The sequence below is a fragment of the Corythoichthys intestinalis genome, chromosome 21 (genome assembly GCF_030265065.1).
Source record: "Corythoichthys intestinalis isolate RoL2023-P3 chromosome 21, ASM3026506v1, whole genome shotgun sequence".
Classification (NCBI taxonomy): domain Eukaryota; kingdom Metazoa; phylum Chordata; class Actinopteri; order Syngnathiformes; family Syngnathidae; genus Corythoichthys; species Corythoichthys intestinalis.
The window spans coordinates 22,658,259-22,678,089 of NC_080415.1; the positions used below are offsets into that span (position 1 = coordinate 22,658,259).

General features: G+C 39.2%; 3 protein-coding genes across 6 annotated transcripts in view; 2 read left to right on the plus strand and 1 right to left on the minus strand.

The window, feature by feature from the left end:
* The first annotated feature begins 144 nt into the window (after nt 1–144).
* On the plus strand, nt 145–3,253 carry becn1 (beclin 1, autophagy related). 2 transcript variants are annotated; one of them, XM_057825271.1, is made up of 12 exons: nt 145–312; nt 455–587; nt 673–737; nt 801–859; nt 974–1,064; nt 1,156–1,292; nt 1,356–1,550; nt 1,842–1,988; nt 2,065–2,214; nt 2,293–2,353; nt 2,422–2,564; nt 2,666–3,253. In XM_057825271.1, the coding sequence occupies exons 2-12, from the start codon at nt 461–463 to the stop codon at nt 2,832–2,834; spliced, it is 1,344 nt and encodes a 447-aa protein (XP_057681254.1). In that variant the 5' UTR covers nt 145–312; nt 455–460; the 3' UTR covers nt 2,835–3,253. The 2 variants fall into 2 exon arrangements, with proteins under 2 accessions (XP_057681254.1, XP_057681255.1); XM_057825272.1 differs by having other exon boundaries at nt 152–243.
* A 165-nt stretch (nt 3,254–3,418) lies between these two features.
* LOC130909142 (serine/threonine-protein kinase tousled-like 2) lies at nt 3,419–18,268 on the minus strand. 3 transcript variants are annotated; one of them, XM_057825265.1, is made up of 21 exons: nt 17,702–18,267; nt 16,480–16,574; nt 16,180–16,245; nt 15,808–15,877; nt 14,576–14,616; nt 14,357–14,452; nt 13,780–13,887; nt 13,613–13,705; nt 13,427–13,537; nt 13,212–13,348; nt 12,990–13,142; nt 11,326–11,392; nt 11,028–11,125; nt 10,874–10,955; nt 10,703–10,794; nt 10,456–10,545; nt 7,860–8,029; nt 7,654–7,792; nt 7,466–7,577; nt 4,316–4,423; nt 3,420–4,252 (listed from the first exon to the last, which is right to left on the minus strand). In XM_057825265.1, exons 2-21 carry the CDS (start codon nt 16,567–16,569, stop codon nt 4,061–4,063), a joined length of 2,115 nt encoding a protein of 704 aa, XP_057681248.1. In that variant the 5' UTR covers nt 16,570–16,574; nt 17,702–18,267; the 3' UTR covers nt 3,420–4,060. The 3 variants fall into 3 exon arrangements, with proteins under 3 accessions (XP_057681250.1, XP_057681248.1, XP_057681249.1); XM_057825267.1 differs by lacking the exon at nt 16,480–16,574 and having other exon boundaries at nt 3,419–4,252; nt 17,702–18,268; XM_057825266.1 differs by lacking the exon at nt 14,357–14,452.
* Nucleotides 18,150–19,831, plus strand: part of cpn1 (carboxypeptidase N, polypeptide 1) — a 42,778-nt gene continuing 41,096 nt past the window's right edge. Inside the window, exon 1 of the mRNA XM_057825269.1 lies at nt 18,150–18,263. The gene's annotated coding sequence lies outside the window, so the exon portion shown is untranslated. The remainder of the gene's footprint in view (nt 18,264–19,831) is intronic.

Consider the following 19,831-nt stretch of genomic DNA (forward strand, 5'->3'; position numbering starts at 1 on the left):
GCATATTTACACTTTCTCTTCATTAAAAAAATGAAAAGGAATCTGTTTAGTTTGAATCAAAATAACCTTCTGGTTTTCCATCAATACGCAGAGGGCGCTACCGTGCTGCCATGTTTGATCATGCGTGTTTTTTTTTTTTTTTAACGAAGAAGAAGGAAGTAAACATCAACACGGAAGTGAAAAGAAAGAACGACGATCACGAGAACTGTTTTACTATTTATTTCCATTTATTATTTCTTTACTGTAAGCGCTAAACATTTTATGCAGTGACTTCCACATGCGTGTATTATATGACTGTATATCGCTTTTAAGGTAACCACGCATTTTACATAACTAGCATGTCGCCGCTAGCTAAAAGCTAACCTTAACGTAGGCTAGGCGTTAAAATGAAACGATCTTGAAATATATCGTGTGATTTTGCGCACTTAATGATTTCCTATCTTTGTACTTATAGTAAGTGATGGAGGGCTCCAAGACGTCGAGCACAACGATGCAAGTTAGTTTCGTTTGTCAGCGGTGCTGCCAGCCCCTCAAACTCGACACGTCTTTCAATGTACTGGACCGGGTCACCATCCACGAACTGATTGGTATGGTTAATCTCCTGGGTGGATGGGGCAGAAAATGTCATCAAAATCTGGAATGACTGTCGTACTATTTTGTATGGCTTCTCAGCTCCACTGGTGACTGTCACGCCCAGCAAACAGGCAGATTGTGCTGAAGGAGACTCAACGTCAGAGGTAAGTAGGATCTTTGGAACTCCTTTGTCTCTGAAAATCATTAATACTTTAAATAAAATTCAGGAGACCTTTGTAGAAAACAAGCAAGATGGCGTGTCAAGAAAATACATCCCACCGGCACGGTGAGTGTTTAATTAAAAAAAAAAAATACAGCATTGGCTGCCATTGATGTCAGTAAATCCATTTGAACTGGGATGGCTGTAGAGACTATTTTTCACTGTTGAACCTGTCGGCAGGATGATGTCCACAGAGAGTGCAAACAGCTTCACTTTGCTAGGAGACGCTTCCGATGGTGGTACTATGGAAAATCTAAGCCGCAGACTCAAGGTAACATGGCTGGAAAATATCCAAAAGAAGTACAACAGTGTGTATGTGGTATGTATTGGTTTTAATAAAATGATTACATTTGTTGTGGCAGGTGACAAGTGACCTGTTTGACATCATGTCCGGTCAGACTGATGTGGACCACCCACTGTGTGAGGAATGTACCGACACTCTGCTGGACCACCTGGATACACAGCTTAACATCACTGAGAATGAATGTCAGAATTACAAGTGAGTCAAATCAAAGGCATGCTGTAGTGAGATTGTAATGTAATTTTGATGTGGTGTGTTCAGGCAGTGTCTGGAGCTCCTCTCCCAGCTGCCAGTGGAGGACGAGGAGACGCTCTTGAGCGAGCTGCAGCATCTAAAGGAGGAGGAGGCGGCGCTAGTGCAGCAGCTGGAGGCTGTGGAGGAGCAGCGGGCCGGCGTGGCCCAAGAGCTCACGCAGAGCCGAGCGCAGGCTCAACAGCTGGAGACTGAGGAACTGCAGTGAGTGGCGGAGGAGGGATGGTTACTGTTTTTTCCCCACCTTTTTTTTTTTTCAAACATGGGAATGGAATATTAAAGTTTTTTTTACCGTTTTTAAAATAACAAAACAAATATTTACGATCAAGAGGCTCAAAACAGGATTTTACCTTTTTTTTTTTTTTCTTCAAAGCAAAAGTGTCTTCAAACATTAAATCGACAATCCAAATAGTTCTCGATTAAACATGACAGCCCTATTTACCATGAGCCATTTGATTGCATTTTTCGACAAAGTGATACTTTTTTTTGTTTCAGATACCAAAAGGAGTACAGTGAGTTCAAACGCCAACAGCTGGAACTAGACGACGAACTGAAGAGCGTCGACAACCAGATGCGTTACTGTCAGATTCAGCTGGACCGACTCAAGAAAACCAATGTCTTCAATGCCACTTTTCACATCTGGTAGGCGCTGCAGTACAGCCAAATGCCCATTAGACGTTTGGGGTTAATGAATAACGTGCCGTTTTTCAACGTCCAGGCACAGCGGGCAGTTCGGCACCATCAACAACTTCCGACTGGGTCGACTTCCCAGCGTGCCAGTAGAATGGAATGAGATCAATGCAGCTTGGGGGCAAACAGTGTTGCTGTTGCATGCATTGGCTAACAAGATGGGGCTGCGTTTTCAGAGGTTTTTAAATTTATGAATCAATTCATTTTAAACCTTTGGCGAGTGCGGGACTGAAACAAAACTGATTTTTCAACTCAGGTATCGCCTTGTGCCATATGGAAACCATTCCTACTTGGAGTCCCTTATAGACAAGTCAAAGGTAAGGAGGTTGTTTAGATTCATTTTTCAATTCAAGCTCTTTACTTTGCCTTTTTATTTTTTTTCTAGGAACTTCCACTGTATTGTTCAGGTGGCCTGAGGTTCTTCTGGGACAATAAGTTTGACCACGCAATGGTGGCTTTCCTGGACTGCGTGCAGCAATTTAAAGATGAGGTGGAAAAAGGTGACACTGGCTTCTGTCTTCCATACAGGTAAGAATTGGAGCACCTATTGAGGCTGTGTCAAAATATATAAGAGCTAATTGAGTTAACTATGTACTCACACACATCTCTGGATGAATGTGTGATGTCAGGATGGACGTCGAGAAGGGCAAGATTGAGGACACTGGTGGAAGTGGCGGCTCCTACTCTATCAAGACGCAGTTTAACTCTGAGGAGCAATGGACAAAAGCGCTTAAGTTTATGCTCACCAACCTTAAATGGGGGTTGGCTTGGGTTACTTCACAGTTCTACAACAGATAAAATTTGAAAAAGAGAAGACATGAAGATGGAACAGAGTTGGAGAAATTGTACCTTATGATTTGGTCCCGTCATACTCTTCCCTTCAAAAGTGAATGTAACTGTTCCTGAAACTTACACGTATCACTAGGCAACTATTGAAGTGAGTTGAAGAGCCTCATACAAAGGTAGTTCCCAGTTTTGAACATACATTGCCGTAACTTCCCATGGAAATTTACTGGTTAAGTTGGTGTCTCTAAAGCAGAGGTGAGGAAACCTAGCCCCAAAACAATACACAGAATTGCATTTAAAAACGTTGCATCTTGTCATGTATTAAGGCGAACCTAAAAGTGAAAAGCATGTTCCCCAGCACTGTGAAAGTATTTTTAAAAATTGCACTGAAAGCTGATACAATAACTTGTTAAACATTATTTGGGGGGGGGGGGGGGGGGGGACTACAGTCCATACAAGATGAATGCTGACCAGTAAACACACTGTAAAGTTTCGGGTATGCTAGGATGGTCACTATGGATTAAATTAACACATTATCCTTCAAATCATGAACATTTGAGTTTCTGTAGCACAAAACATTCCTGGATCAGATTGGGTAACCAAATATTTCTTTTATTGGTTACATACATACTATAATTACTTCCATGGATTTTTTTGTCTTCACAACACTCATTCACTCATAAATCCCCCGCGTCTCAACCCATTTACTGCTGTTGACGGCGATTGACGTCAATGGCATCGAAACATGATCATTCACTCCCAGTTGGTTAGCGGGATATTTCATATTCAATTAAACAGCTGACAGCTTCCAGTTTAATATAGAAGATAATCACGCCTCCCCCCTTTCTATGCTTTGGTCTTCAGTCACTGCAGTGGGAGCCCTTCCAATAAAGGTCTATGGAGGGAGAGTTAATACTTGCGATGCCTGCTGAAAATATATTTCAAGCCATAATTCCAATAAAACTTCCACAGAACAGATGCGTGTCGCTTGTGCAAATTTGTGACTGATTTATAGCAGTACGTTCCAACCCTGCAAAATGATCTAATTTCACTTATTGTCTACAAATAATACATCTTTATTCATCTATCTGTGCCAGTGGCGTATAGTGACAGGCACAATTTAAAAGGTTGGGAAACGTTGCTTTAAAACACCCGTTAAAATGAGTCGTAGCATTCGTGCATGCATACGCGCGACCGTCATCTAGGACGACGACACCCTACGTTAGAAACAAGGGACTTCAGTTGGAGGCGCTGTTCCCGTAGCAGCTGGAGGTGGAAGGGAGAGGAGGAGTGACGGGTGGCGCCCCAGCACTGCCGCCTCCGCCGGCAAGGGTCTTTCTGATGGCGGGCATTAGGTAGGGTTCCCGTGACAACTGGAGCACATCAACGCGGTCCTCCTTGTGGTAAGCCAGGCATCGACGGATGAATGTCTGGGAAGGCAAGAGCAACAGGTTTATGTTTGGGAACACTATGAGTGTGTTGGTGTGTCATACCTTTGCTTCTGGGGTGACAACAGGTTTTGGAGGGAACTGCACCTCGGTAGCTTTGAGTATGGTGTTCTCTTGGAGGATGTCCTGCTGGGATTGGTTGTGACCAAATGGCTGAAGGTAAAGTGGAAAATACAGTATGATGATATGAATCTTTGCAGAGTGCAACGTTTACATTTAAAAAAAAAAAAAGGGGGAAATAATACAAAGGACGAGGGAGAATATTCATGAATAATTAGAACATGAGATTTTTAAAAAAAATTGATTAGACATACCAGTAGATTTATTTCTTTATGAAAATAAACTAGTAAACAATTTATAAAGCATCAAAATAAAGATTTTTACAGTAAAAACATCCCGGTAATATTAGAAACGGAGTATTCCTTAGAGGGAAAAAAAAACCCTGTGTTCATAGTATTTACAAGCTTTTCATAGTATTTAAGGGCTGTCAAACGATTAAAATTTTTAATCAAGTTAATCACAGCATAAAAATTCAATTCGAACCGTCTCTAAAATATGACATATTTTTCTGTAAATTATGGTTGGAATGGAATGATAAGACACAAGACTGATATACTGGTACATTCAACATACTGTACATAAGTGCTGTATTTGTTTATTATAACAATAAATCCACATGATGTCACTAACTCTATTAAAATTGTTTCCGCTAAAGGGATCCATGGATAGAAAGACTTGTAGCTCTTACAAGATAAATGTTAGTACAAGTTAAATTTTCTATTAAAACCCCTCTTAATGTTTTCGTTTTGACAAAATTTGTAAAATTTTCAATCAAAAAATCCCTGCCGTTCTTCCACAGTATCTTTAACTACGTAGGGTAGCGATTGAAATACACCAACAGGTGTCAATGGTGAGTTTTAAAATAATTAGGAATCGAGCCAATGAGTGTGTTTTGTCCCTTGACTGACGCCGTAGTTCAGTTTCCATTATACTTCACGCTCATTTGGGTGCTGGCTTCCCAACGTACAAGACCTCTGATAGTTTGTTTATTGTGACTAAGTATTGCCATCCAGTGTAATTGTTAAGCCAAACCAAATGGTTGAATAGAGTTTGACCGAAGTCTGAGTAAGTTTTATGTGCATTTTGCGTAGCTATTTTGATTGGGAATGAACTTTTTTTTTTGACAGATGGGAATATTATTTTTGTTGTGCTTTCACTAATTGATACTCATGTTGGTTGTGAAGGAGTTGCCGGAGCTTATGCCAATAAACGGCACGGTCCAATAAACACCTGTGTCCACTCGCTTTTCTCTGCCTCTTAGCTCTCAATGTCCAAAAAAACGGCATCATTGTAATCTGTTTGAGGCAATGCATGAGCGGGTCATTCCGCGCATGCGTTAAATATTTTAACGTGATTAATTTAGAAACTTAATTACCGCCCGTTAATGCGATAAATTTGACAGCACTAATTTAAATGAGTGCCCTTTAGAGTTATACAGTTCCATAGGTTACGTTTTACAACAATACAAGTGAATTCACTAAGAGTGTTACAATATCTCGATACAGCGATATATCGCGATATTTTGCAACCCGATGGGTTATCGATATGCTCCCGCCAAGAATCGATACTTTTATTTAACATATTGGCCATACAATGGAGTATGGATGCTGTAAACTGCTCAATGTTTGTTGAGCAATTCCTTGGCGGTCCACTAGGGGCGCTCGGGAGTGGCGGTGAGGGTAAAGTGCGCACAAGTTGTCTAGAGAAGAAGCTCTTAGTGGGTTGAAAAAATAAAAAAGCTCCGTGAGAACGGTGGAGGAAAAAATGAGAAAAATATTGCTACAAATCACACATGGGGACACACTTTAGATTTTACACCAACAAGAAAGGAAGTATGGTGAACAATGACTTTGCTGTATGCAAGAATTGTCTAAGAAAAATAAGTTTCACTGGGAGCTGGTGACGTAGTGGACACTGGAGTTTGTGAGCTTCGCTTTCATCACTTGAGGTAAGAAAGTTTTGCAATGTAATTGACTTTTTAATTTACATGTGTTATTTTGATGACATTTGGTGTTGAATGATATAAAATAAACCAGGACCCTAAACTGAATGAAAATGAATATCGAACAAGCCCACATGAATTTACCGATTTATTTGAGAACCAATTTCAATCTAGTTTACTCCACAAACTGTTATTACTGTCATTTTGATACAATAAGCTATAAAAATGGTTTGAATAGGTTCCAAGATATATAAAGTGATGTGCATGATAATTAATGTAGCCTACTTATTAAAAATAGGTAATTATTGATGTAGCCTACATATTAAAAATAGGTAATTATTGAATTTTTAATTTCTATACATTCAATTCATATTTTTTTAAATTCAATACTTCCAACACAAAAAACAAAAAAATCAGGATTTCAACTCAAACGCTATGAAGTAGCTAATATTTTTTGTTTTATTTTGTTGTTTTTAAGGTGAGGAAGACTGTGACTGAGCAAGTCTGACATCTTAAATGCTGAAGCAGATAGCGGAAGTGCTCAAACCAAGCAACAAAGGTCATATACGAAGAAAAGACCCACCAATTTTATCATTGCCCCACTCCGAGCTCAACTGCTGACACCTACGGCACTTATTTGCTTTATTTTATTTGATTTTTTAAAGATTTAAAACTTTAAAGAAATTAAGGGTGCCATTCATCATGATCTCTCCAAGCGATATCAGTGGTCGTGGTTGGTTTCCTCTATATGTGCAGGGGCACAATTTGCAGTAGATTTATATTTTACAGCAATGTGGCACAGAAAAGGTGTCACTGTTTAATTAATGACATAAACAGTATTTTTTCTATTTTTAAATATCTTTTTTTTTTCTTTTTTCGTTTCAACAGTTGTATCGTAGAATGTCATGTATCCAATTTCTGACCAATATATCGATAATCGCTGTATCGTGATATAATCGTTATCGTGAGCCTTGTATCGCGAATCGTATCGTATCGTGAGGTGCCCTGAGGTTCCCACTCCTAGAATTCACATTTATGAGACTTTGATAAAAGATATTTTTAAAATAAGAACAAAAAATATTGTTACAATAACTCTTACAATATTATAAGATGGTGACAGGTTTTTATGAGAAGCCAGTTATTCCTATAAATTGATGTCCTTGTGACTGAACAACATTTCATAGGTCAATTACCTTTCGTCCATATAAACTCTGATAGAAGATGACCCCAAGTGACCAAACGTCGACTTTGTTGGATATTTTCGGAGGCTCCTTGCCGACCACGAAACACTCCGGAGGAAGGTACCTGCAGGAAAGTGACACAACACGCATCTTTCAATGTGACCATATACTTTACTTTGTGCTGCGTCGAAGCACGGTACCAGTAGGTTCCCGCCCCCTGCGAGGTCAGCTCCATGCCGTCCACCGAACTGTAGCTGTCATCGTCCATGATCTTGGACAGGCCGAAATCGGTGATTTTAATTTCGCCGCAAGCGGTGCCATTCACCAACAGGATGTTTCCTAAAATGGTAAAACGATGACCGGCTGCACCATACAAAATATGCGATTAATCATAAATATTTAATACCTGGCTTGAGGTCGTAGTGGATGATGGGTGGCCGGATTTGATTGAGGTACTTGAGCGCGTTGACGATCTGCATGACGACAGAGCGGCCCTCCTTCTCTGTCATTAGCTTATTTTGCTTCAAGTAGAAGTCCAGGTCATTGCCTTCGCAGTACTCCAGCACTGTACAGAACCTGCGGCAATCATTTCAAACAATATAAAACAAATTCAAAATTAAATTTGACCGCCGGGCTCACTCCCTAAACGTCTTGGATCAGTGACATTTTAAGGACACCTGAAGAACGTGCATGCCCTCTTCCAGCTAACTTGGAACGTAGCAGCGACAATAAGTCTACAATTCATCTAAATCAGGGATCCCCAACCACTGGTACAGACAGTAAAATTTGTTCAATAATACTTAACTGCAGCTGACAGCCGCTACATACAACGCCCAGTTGCTACAAACTACGCCCACGTTGCTACAAACTACGCTCACATTATGCTACTGTAGATATCACATGTATATAGAACTAGATGCAAAATGAGAACCTCTGCGGCATTAGCACATGCATAGAGAACTAGATGCGAAATGACAGACTCGTAAGGCATTAGTAAACAGCCGCCATCTTAAAGCAGTAGACTTCTAAGGAAAGCAGACAGAAGTAGACAAGCGAAATAATCGAATAAAGGGAGCAATTTTAACAACTTTAATGGCTGATTCACAACATTAAATGACTTCAAACATAGCAAAGGTTACAATCTAGTTATCGGAATACCCCTGTGTCTACTTAAGTTTAGGATAAAGAATTGGGCTAGGGCCTGTTGTCACAAAACCCTTTGAACTTCACATAGTACAGTAAACGAATTCTTCGCGCCACCATACAAACAGCAGGCGTGGTTTGGAGGGGCATAGTTTGGATGAGTCGTAGTTTGTAGTGTGGCTGCAGCTGCAGTCAAGACTAGGCATGTGCCGGTTACCGGTTTCACGGTTTACCGTGGTGTGAAAACGTCGCGGTTTCAAAACCACTAAAATTTTCCGTCAGACCGTAGGATGGTAGTCGCTATTTTTCTTGTGTCAAAAATGCAGCCAGAAGCGGCTTGGCGCAGCAGCGCTCACCCCCTCCCGTTTGTTGCTGTGTGTGAGAGTGAGCTAACGGCTACACAGCCAGCTAACCCAAAAACAATTACTCCAAACATGAAGCGTACTGTTCTTCAATTTATTGAGCTCTCAAATCGTGGTAAGTTTAATATACAAAATGAATACATTTAAAATGTTGTACAATTAGATTTTTCCATGTGAGTAGCTTCCACAGATTAGCACCATGGAAAAAGTTCGCCAAAAACAAAACACACATTTTCCTTTCAAATTCAATATACAAACTAAGTAAAAGCTTACAAAGATGAATGTTAGCCTAGGCTCAGCTGGGAGAGCAACTTCGTTGAGTGTTACAGCCGCAGAGTGAGAAAAGGAGCTTGATTCGCTTCAATGAAGGGGAAAAAGTGATAGCATCAAAGATCGCTAATTGCGAACGATGATCTTGCCCTAAGCACAAATCCACGTTTGCTGGATCAAAGTGAGGTCTCACTCCCAATGCGTTTTTTTTTTTTTTTAAGATGAAACCTTTCCACAACAATATTGACATTTTAACTAACTTATACATTTTTACCTAACTTATGAATTCCTTATGTTCTTTTTAACACAAAGGCATGACATCATGTAGACTAGAGTTGACACAGTGGCTGAAAATGGCGAAACTTCACTTAAGCTTTTCCACCCTCAAAAAAAGTCATGCAGTATAAATTTTTAAAAATTTTATTCAGGAGTGTTTTTACTTTATAGAAATTATTTTGTTCTTGATGTAATCTTGTGCAACTTGAGCTGTGGCTGTGAGTATAGTCTATAAGTTATATTTATTTTAATTTTATTTCAAATATTTTTTTATTGATAATTTATTTATTTTAACAATATATTCATGTTCCAATTTGCAACTATGGTCTGAAAAAAAAATCCTGTTCAATGGAAAAAAGTTTTTTTTTTTTAACCCATACATTGCAATACCGTGATACCGTGAAACCGCGGTATTTTTGCTCACGATTATCGTACCGTCAAAATCTCATACCGGCACATGCCTAGTCAAGACCCTTCTCGATTTGTTCCCGCAAATACTGTACCAAGCCCACACGCTAGCGAATATGAGTCAAAAAACAGAAGGTCTTTGGAGAGCCTACAACCTTGAAGAAAACGAAACGGACAATACCAAGAATCCTACCTAAAATATGGATTTGTTCCAACAGGTGACTCTCAGGCGCCAAGTCAGCTCTACATAGTATGTGGCCAAAAGCTAGCAAACGAGGCAATGAAGCATTCAAAGCTGCTTCGGCACATAGGAGACTAAACACGCTGGATTACATTTTCGGAATTAAAAAGCGCGTTTGTTTGTTACCGCAACAGGCCTACCATAGAATATACCTACCAAAGTTGGACTATGACTACTTTGTAATACAGTAGTATAAATAAATACGTAAGATAATATTCTTATCTATATTTGTGATGTCTTTTGATTTGTACCGCAATATGTTTTTAAAAAGATAAATAAGGCAACTTATAGATGTCACTTACGAGTCGGTGTCTAGCGAGAAGTAGTCGTACAGTTTGACTATTCGAGGGTGATCCAGTTCTTTGTGGATTCTGTACTCTCGACAGGCGTGCCTGAAAACACAAAAAACAGGGTCAGTTTTGAAAATATTAGAAATAATCATCAGTAGTTGTACAATTTGCTAAACAACAAATTACACACAACTGTATTTTTAACTTCACAACATTACAATGCCTTATAATGGTATTAAGTACAATTTTTGGGACTCACTTATGGTAGTTTTGCTTCTTCTCTTCACGCCAGTTCTTGTTGAGCTGATGGATTTTAACAGCAACATACCTTTGCTCTGTTAAATCTAAGGCCTGGGAGGGTAAAAATCATACAAAAATGACATAAGACAAAATCTAACACAATGTCGTAATAGTGAAGTGTTGACTAAACCTTGTAAACTTCACTGAAGCCCCCTCTTCCAAGCAGATGTAACAGCAAATATCTGTCGTTTAGTGTCGGGTGGTCTTTGAATCTACAGCGATGCAATTTTAGTGTTAGACAGCGTTGCAAAATAATGATACGAAACTCCAAATTCTGCACATACTGCGAATTGTCCTCGTTGTGGATTCTTTTCAGCTCCCGGATGTGCAGGTTCCGGACTCGCTCCAGACGCTCCAGCTCTGTCTGGATCTCTGCTTCTTCCTGCAGGACGCGCGAATCCAATTGTTACAAGCACTGACTTTTTAAGTCTTGTGCCTTTGACGGCGAGAGACGTCCAAACCATTTCGACTGTGAGGGGTTGTCAGAGATCAGTGCGAGCCCCTTCAGTCAAAATGAAACGGAAGTCTAGCACAGTCAATGGCAGCCAGTTAGTTAGTAAACAGATGCGGGAGGAAAGCTACCTTTTTCAGATGACCAATGCGGAGTTTGAATATTTCCTCTTGCTCGTGATACTCAGCAAGTGACAGTCTGAAAGTGGAAAAAATGGCGTCAGATTGAAACATTTTTCAGACTAAACTGCTACTCTTTCTCACTCTTTGAACTTTACAGCTTTAATAAAGTGACTTTTTAATGTATTTTTAAAGGTGACTACACTTTACAATGGATTAATAAAAATAATAACTTAACAGAACTTCAAGTCAACCTATTTGCATTTGCAAGTTTTGAATGGAAATTTTCCAAATGCAAGTTATCACTGAAAACTCAATTTTTTTAATAAGCTGAATTAACGTTAAACAAGCAAAATTCAACATTTTAAGTAATCTAATACAAGTTTGAGTACTGTATTTTTTGGACTATAAGTGGCATCTGAGTATAAGTCGCACCCGTCAAAAAATGCGCAATGAAAAAGAAAAAAACATAAGTCGCACCGGAGTATTAGTCGCATTTTTGGGGGGAAATTTATTTGATAGAATCCAGCACCAAGAACAGACATGTCATCTTGACAGGTAATTTAAAATACAATAGAGAACAACAGGCTGAATAGGTGTATGGTATGCTAACATTACATGAAGCTTGAAGTTAGATCGGGCCTACAAAATCCAGCTCGACCCGACCGGCCCGCGGGTATTAAAGCCCGACGCGGCCCGAGCCCGATCAATTAATTTGATTTGCTTGCCCGAGCCCCCCCCCCAAAAAGATATGCTTTATTTGTGGGCACGAGCCCAAAAAAAAGTTTTATTTGTGAGGACTCAGGAGGAGCCGGAAATGCGGGGATGCGATGTGTGGTTGCGTTTATCACGTTTGTGACGATGCCGGTGCATATATGCATAATGATAACAAATTAAAGCCTGTCTTTTGTAACGAATTCTCCCAGTTAAACAATACTGTAAGATGGATTTTCAATAAACATTTATATCTTTTATATTTGTGTGTCTAACAGGCGGATAGTGGATTTGACATTTATTTTAATCTCCTCGAGTTGGCAGAAAAAAACGCAAGTTTTCTCAATGTTTAAATAGTCTACAAATTTTTATGATCCTTATAAATGCATTTACACAACGAAATAACGCTGGAAAAGTTTGTTAAATATATTTCTCGTATGAGACCAAAGCGCCACATTTGTTTACATTCAGCGAAGCCGACACAGATTTCTGTATAGCATCTCCAACAACCAATTTGAATCCTTTCCATATTCCACTCCTACTGCAGTTGTTTGCTTTTCAATTCCCGTCTTTAGTTTGTTTTTCAGTCCTCGCTGCTCCATATCAAAAACGAAAAACCAGGATGCTCGCAGAGGGTGCCAGCGCGGGATGGGAAGATTGAAAAGAAAGCAGGGCCACTGCGTTCATGTGCGCAGGCACGCACAGCGCCTTCTCAGTTTTATCCAAATTATTTATTTTATTTAACATCCATACATCGTTTTAGTATAAATATGTATTTATTTTAAAAAAGTTAGCGAGAGAATAGTCGGCCCGACCCGACTGTAAATAATCACACATAAGTCGCTCCAGAGTATAGGACGCACCCTCTGCCTTACTAAAAGTGCGACTTATAGTCCGAAAAATACGCTACATATATGTAGTTATTCCCATAATCAAGCTTGAAGTCTTAGACAAACACATACGCTTCATTTTCCTGCCCGTTGCTCCTGCTCTTTCGCTTGTTGTGCTCCGTGCTGGGCGGCTGCATCTGAGCCACAGGTGGCGGTTTCCTTTTCCCCAGCAGCTTCCTTTGCCTCTCAATGTCCTCGCGCTGTGAGTTGATGCGCTCCTGTTGCCTAAAAAGTACAAAAATACCATGCTCCAAAGCTACTACAGAAAGGTAACATCTGCGGCAAAGTGCTGACTTGATGAGGTTCTGGAAGGCGACTCCGTCAGCCCATTGCTCGGTAAAGGAGGCGCCATGGCGAACTGTGGTAAAGTGGCCCAGACGTAGACGATCCTGCATGCTTTTGTCGCGGCAAGTTCTTTTCTCATGTTTTGACTGTCATTTAGTGGAGGAAAATGTGAAAAAAAGACATGTTTACGAAGCCTATGTTGAGTTGGTATTACGCAAACACACCTTTTCAATAAGAAGCTTCTTGCTCATGGTGACGCACTTGTTGAGTCGCTCTTTAAAGCGCTCCAGCATCTTCTGCTGCTCTTCTACCTGGCGCCGCAGGTCGCAGTTAGCCTGCCACATCACCAGATGTCAATTCATTGGTTTTTTTTGTTTTTTTGCGGACAGAAAAAATTGTGTCGTTCATACCCTCAGCAGGTCATCAATCCTTCCCTCTTTCTTCTCCAGGTCAGAGTTCTTGCTCCTCTCCAGCGCCGTCAGCTTTAGCAGTGTCAGCTCAGACTGACGTCAATCAAATATTTGTCACGTTCTGTTTGGCCTTTATGGCGACCTAAAATAAATCTCCGTCTTGTTACCTGGGTGATTTTGTGGGAGCACGAGTGTGCGGGCGCCATCTTGACAGAGCTGCATGATGACGAGTCGGTGTGGGCGGAGCCTGCCGATGAAGGACTGCTCTGCTGGAACTGGGAAACACAAATATGGGAAATATTTGTAAAAAAAAAATAGTTGATGATTATGAAATTTCTAAAAAAAAAAAAAAAAAAATATGGTGACTTGCCAAAAATTGCATATTTGGATTCGGTATACAAATGAACATGCTGAAGAAAATGTATTCAGGTATTTATAGTATCTGAAATAAGCTGTTTTGTGGATGAAAATACTACTAGTGTTGAATAAAAATAGTTTTATTCTTAAAAAATGCTTACTTTTTGTGTTTCACATGAATATGGAAATAAATGTTCTTTGGTGGACAGCACTGATATCAAAATTTGAAGGAACAAAAAAAAAAAAAAACAATAGTGTACATAAACCAGGTTGGAAGAAGACTGAAGAAGAAATGGAAACAAAGGAATTTAAAAGAAAATAAAGATAAATTATTGATCAGTCTTTTTTAAGAGATCCTCAGTTCAAATATGCTAAATCGAGTCTCACCGAGGGATTAGAAAGCGAGTGCTGGGAAGAGCAACAGCGCACCAGCACTGGGATGCCGCGGGCCGGACTGGTGCCAGAACCGCTACTGCCGGCAAACTGGCCATAAAGCAAGTGTGAGTTTTCAAGTGTGCAAAGAAATGAAGAAGACAGCAAGAGTTAAAAGTAGCTAATGTGATTTAAGAGTTTGAAGGTGAGAGTGAGATTCGCAATTGTGCTCACCTCAAAGTAATCACTCGTCTTGTGTACGCCTCGTCCCTTTGCTGCATGGGAAATAAGAGTCATGAGAGTGGCTGACATGGCCATACTTCAAAAACACATTTGCTACATTTCAAGAATATATTTGCATTTAATGTAAAATAGCTATAAACAAAGAAAGATTCCTTTGTTTGCGGTAAATGAATAAATGTAATTATAGTTCACCACCCATTTGTAAAATTGTTAATTTATGAATATATGCAATTGTAAAATAATGTGTTTTAATAAAATAACTGATACTAGCTTTTCTTGTTTTGCTAATATGTAATTTTAGCTTCCTTCTAGTTATTCACTATAATTAGTTAACCTGAGTCAGTTATGTAAAAATGTTTACCATTTTCTATTTTATTAGTATTTGTTTTTCAACAGAAGAGTCCATGTTATTTTCAATTTTACAATCAACTAAATAAGAATGAGCCCATTAAAATCAATTATTTAAATGTATTTTTAGGGCTGTCAAACGATTAAAATTTTTAATCACGTTAATCACAGCTTAAAAATTAATTAATCGTAATTAATTGCAATTCAAACCATCTATAAAATATGCCATATTTTTCTGTAAATTATTGTTGGAATGGAAAGATACGACAAGACGGATATATACATTCAACATACGATACATAAGTACTGTATATGTTTATTATAACAATAAATCAACAAGATGGCATTAACATGATTAATATTCTGTTAAAGCGATCCATGGATAGAACGACTTGTAGTTCTTAAAAGATAAATGTTAGTACAAGTTATAGAAATTTTGTATCAAAACCCTTCTTAATGGTTTCGTTTTAATAAAATTTGTAAAATTTTCAATCAAAAAATAAACTACTATCTCGCCATTGTTGATGTCAATAATTACACAATGGTGCTGAAACCCATAAAATCAGTCGAACCCAAGCGCCAGAAGAGGCCGACGAAACACCAAAAAACACAAGTAACAAGTGCACATGACACTGTGCTGTCATTTTAATCTGTTTGAGCGGGGCATGTGCTTTAAATGCATCAAATATTTTAACGTGATTAATTTTAAAAATTAATTACCGCCCGTTAACGCGATAATTTTGACAGCCCTGGTATTTTTGCATTGATAGTAAAATGATTTCTTCTTAATAACAAAATATTTCCCGAACAATATTATTGAGCACCTTCCAAACCATGTGTTTGTGTGTGACTAGTTTGTTGCAGATTTGATTTACCGAGGTTACTCGTGTCACAAACTTCTCCCTTTCTTTTCCTGCTCCTGTGTTCGGCCTTCTTCTCCAATGTCTGAAAACAAACACCGGTAACACATTGTCAACTTTGTACAAAGTCTGCCGGATCAGAAATGTGGCAGTGAATGATGATGTTTCAGTGCCATTGATAGCTCTGAATGTCCAATCCATTTTGAAGTTTCACAATAGATTGGTTGTCTATCGTTCAATAGATGTATTCCTAGTGCGTAACAGGATACACAGCAATTGGTTACGTAAAGAGCAAAGCCTTTTTGTATAAGTCACTTTTTCATTATGAAAGACAAACAGTTGACAAAGTGTTCATTTGAATGCAAAAATCAGTGATTTTGCAGTCACCTCCATTTCCTTGTCGCTGAGGGACCCAACGCTGCAAAGAGACTGACTGGATGATTCACTGTTGATCTGAAAAGCAGAACACAAGACATTAGATCCATTAGTCATCTGCTTTTTATACTTAGAACATAACATATGAGTGCTATTCTACTTGCTTGAGTTATGCTTCTATATGTGGCTAAACAATGTCACTAGAAAACAAAGTACTTGTAAAATGCAATATGAAAAGCGTAGTTTTGTTGCATAATTAGTATTAAGATCTTAGCCGTCTTCGCATCTTTGAGGGACTTCTAGTCCACTGACCTTGGCCACACCCACTCCGGTGAAGCGAGCTTCGAGCAGCTCTTGCCTGCGAGGGTCCAAGCTTAGAGCCTGACTATGAAGTCCTTCCATCGTTCCTTGTTAAAACAAGTGTTAACAAATATAAATGCGCAAGTCCATTATGCTTCCAAGTCAGCAACTTGCAGAACTTGCCCATCCAGTGCAGTCTGACCAACAGTGTTCCCAATTGTGTAACTTTTAAACAGAGAGCCAATTATTTTGGATGGCAAACTTCATCTCATTCCTTCAAAAGTGACTATATAATTAGGACATGTACTATTACATCTACATTGGATACCAGCCAGTTTTTGAAATGGGCTTAACAGTGTCTAACTAAATTGTTTTTATTTGAGGTAAATGGAGAAATGGTGGCAGATGCGCGTATACACTAATTTAACACAAGTTTGAAAATAATTTGATATTCCTCACTTATCAGTGTGCACATATGTGCAATCTCATAATATGAGTTTGTATTTTTTACTTAATCTTCCGCTATAGGAAAAATTTCAGTTGTGTTGTACACTACAGGTTACAGGTCACTTTGATGAATGAGTCTTTGAAATGATTTATTTTGGTCTTATTTTGTTAGATCACATAAAACAATCGCATTTTAACAGGTTTATGTCGACTTTCTATAAATCAAGTTGCTCTCAAAATTCACCTCTACTGAAAATGCGAATAACACGATAATTACAAATAAAATGTTACGTTTAAAACGAGGTATTAACTGGTCTATTAGTTCAAAAACAACTTACATGGTGTATTGATTGACTAATCAGCAGACAACGATCGAGGCTTAACTATTAATTATTACCGTTTGTCAGAAACATCTACCGTTATATCTTGAGTGACAAACCCTCAAACTTTAACAGTCAAAACCAAACAATTAAACACTCTTTAAATGACGCATATTGTTTCATATTATATGTAACAGCACCATGACATCGATGACAAGCTGGTTTAGGCGAACGTTAGCCACTAGCTTTACAGTACACTACTACAGTAATACAATTTAGCATGCTAATTAACATCTTCGGAAAAACTAGGCAAAAGTATCCAAGGTTTGAAGACCACTTAGCAAAAAGTTCAACAACTGTTAGTAGAGTCATTGAGGAAAAAAAGTAATCGTCAAGTGTCATGTCATGTTTTGTCGAGATAAACCGTAACTAGTCCATGTTAGCATTAGCCGTCCAGTTGGACTCACCTGGGGGAGCCTTTAGCTCTTAACTGTCAATCACGGCCCGAAGCAGAGAAGCACAGCGGCGTCCATCCGGTGGCGAAAAAAAACCCCACTAACAAGTCCCACACGCTCGTTGCAATGAATAAACCCGACAAGCCATTTGCTACGTTTACTTCCAGTCCTTGGAAGACATTGGTTAGCCTAGCGGACGCTAGCTGTGAGGTGCAGTGTGGCCGGTGGCCGCCGGTGTCATCCGGGCAAGAGGCCGTGATCCTCGGGGTTTCCTCCACGACTCGGTGCCTCGACACGGCTAAAACCTGGCCGTAACCCCTCTCGACGTCCCTGGTGCCCCGCACTCCTCCTCCTCCGACTCGGTAGCCCTTGTCACATCACCGCGCCGTTTTCGAATACCTCGTCTATTATGGTTAAAAGAAATTTCTTTTTTTATGGAGCAAAGTTGAGGTCATGACCGAGCGCCTAACAATAGGTGACAAGCCCTATCAAGAGTGAGTCGACGCTGGGCTTCCTGGGGAGCTCGAGGGTGCCTCTCTCCGGTTTTCTACTGCTCACTTCACTGATAAAGAAGGTAAATAGTGACTCGACCTTGGACAGCTACTCATCTTATACAATATGACACTCAAGAAGTTATATTTGTGGTTTTATTTTGCAACCTTTTGACATGATTAGCGCCCAAGAACCACCAAAATGACGAATATTTAGCTACAGTAAGTAAACACAGAGGTGACAACAAAATGACAATGCCAATACAAGACAAAAATATTTTTTTTTCTTTAAAAAAATAAATTTGCTAGTACAGAAAGCAATACATGCTGGATTTCTCAGCAGGGTTGTGAATTTATTCAGTTTTTACCTTAAATAAGTAAAATAAATGTAGGCCTACTGTCCATGGTTGAATTACACAACCAATTTAAACAAAAACTATAGGCCTACCTGGAATTTTTAAAACTGGTTTTATAATAAAGCGGAAGTTCAGAATTAGGGGTGTGACAAAATATTTAAGTTGTGATGTATCATGATACTTTGTATCCCAAAAGATTACTTATATGCTCCTGCCAAAAATCGAGATATCGTTTTAAAAGGTGTCAATGTCTAAAAAAAGTAAATAAATAAAAAGGAACAAACAAGTTGCTACCAAAATCTTCCACCATAATAGTGTCTCAGTTAACTCTAAGGCTGCATTGACAGTGCACGACGCCGAATCCATTTAGACTGGGAACGTTCGTTTATTGGAAACCAGAGCATTCACCGTCATTCAGATTTTCAGGGCATTTACAGGTCACCTGCTGTTCATTTTGAGGCATTTACAGGACATTTCCTGTTGAGTTTGAGTCAATGCCTATTCATTTGGGTTATTCCATGGTCACTTTCTGCGCTGTAACTCAAAATAAACAGGATGTGACCCATGAAATACCCCAAAATCAACAGGAAGTAACTGAAAATCAACAGGTAAATGACCTTAAATGGCCCAAAATTACCTTATTGCCTGGCATTGGCTGCCACTGACGGCCATAGACGTTCAATCCATTTGAAGTGGGAGGGATCGTTCATTCGCTGCCACCCTCCCAGTTCAAATGGATTGGACGTCTACTAGTGATAAACTCGTTCCAATTCACAGCAGAAGCTTATTTTAGTGAAACATGTATTTATAGTCTGTGGAAACAGAAGAAATGGGCAAAAAGAGTTTCCACAAATAGCGTACCGCACGAATGCTATTTTTAGACAATGGCGTCCTCATCGTAACGCCCGCAATCCATTATATTTCTTTCAATAAATCTTTCGAAAATAAACATGTCGATCAAACACTGCTGCTATGGAACTTGTAAGTCCAATTTAACGCCAGCAAGGTGAAGCCATTCGAATTTCATATGCAGTAAACATTTTGTTGGGGGCCATGGTCCTTCAGAGGACGAAGAGGTAAGCCATCTTGATATTTTTACTTGTTTTTTTCGCGTGGCGTTTTGCCATGTTGCTTCTGTCTGACAATGAATGACCTGAAAAAAATTAAAGTGGTATCTGACTGCCATCGTTATTACCTTTTCTGTTGCAAAGAAACAACTTTAGTAAGGGCGAAGTGTAAATAAATTAATATAATTAGGATTTGTTATTTATGAAAACATTAAAAGTGTTCGTAGG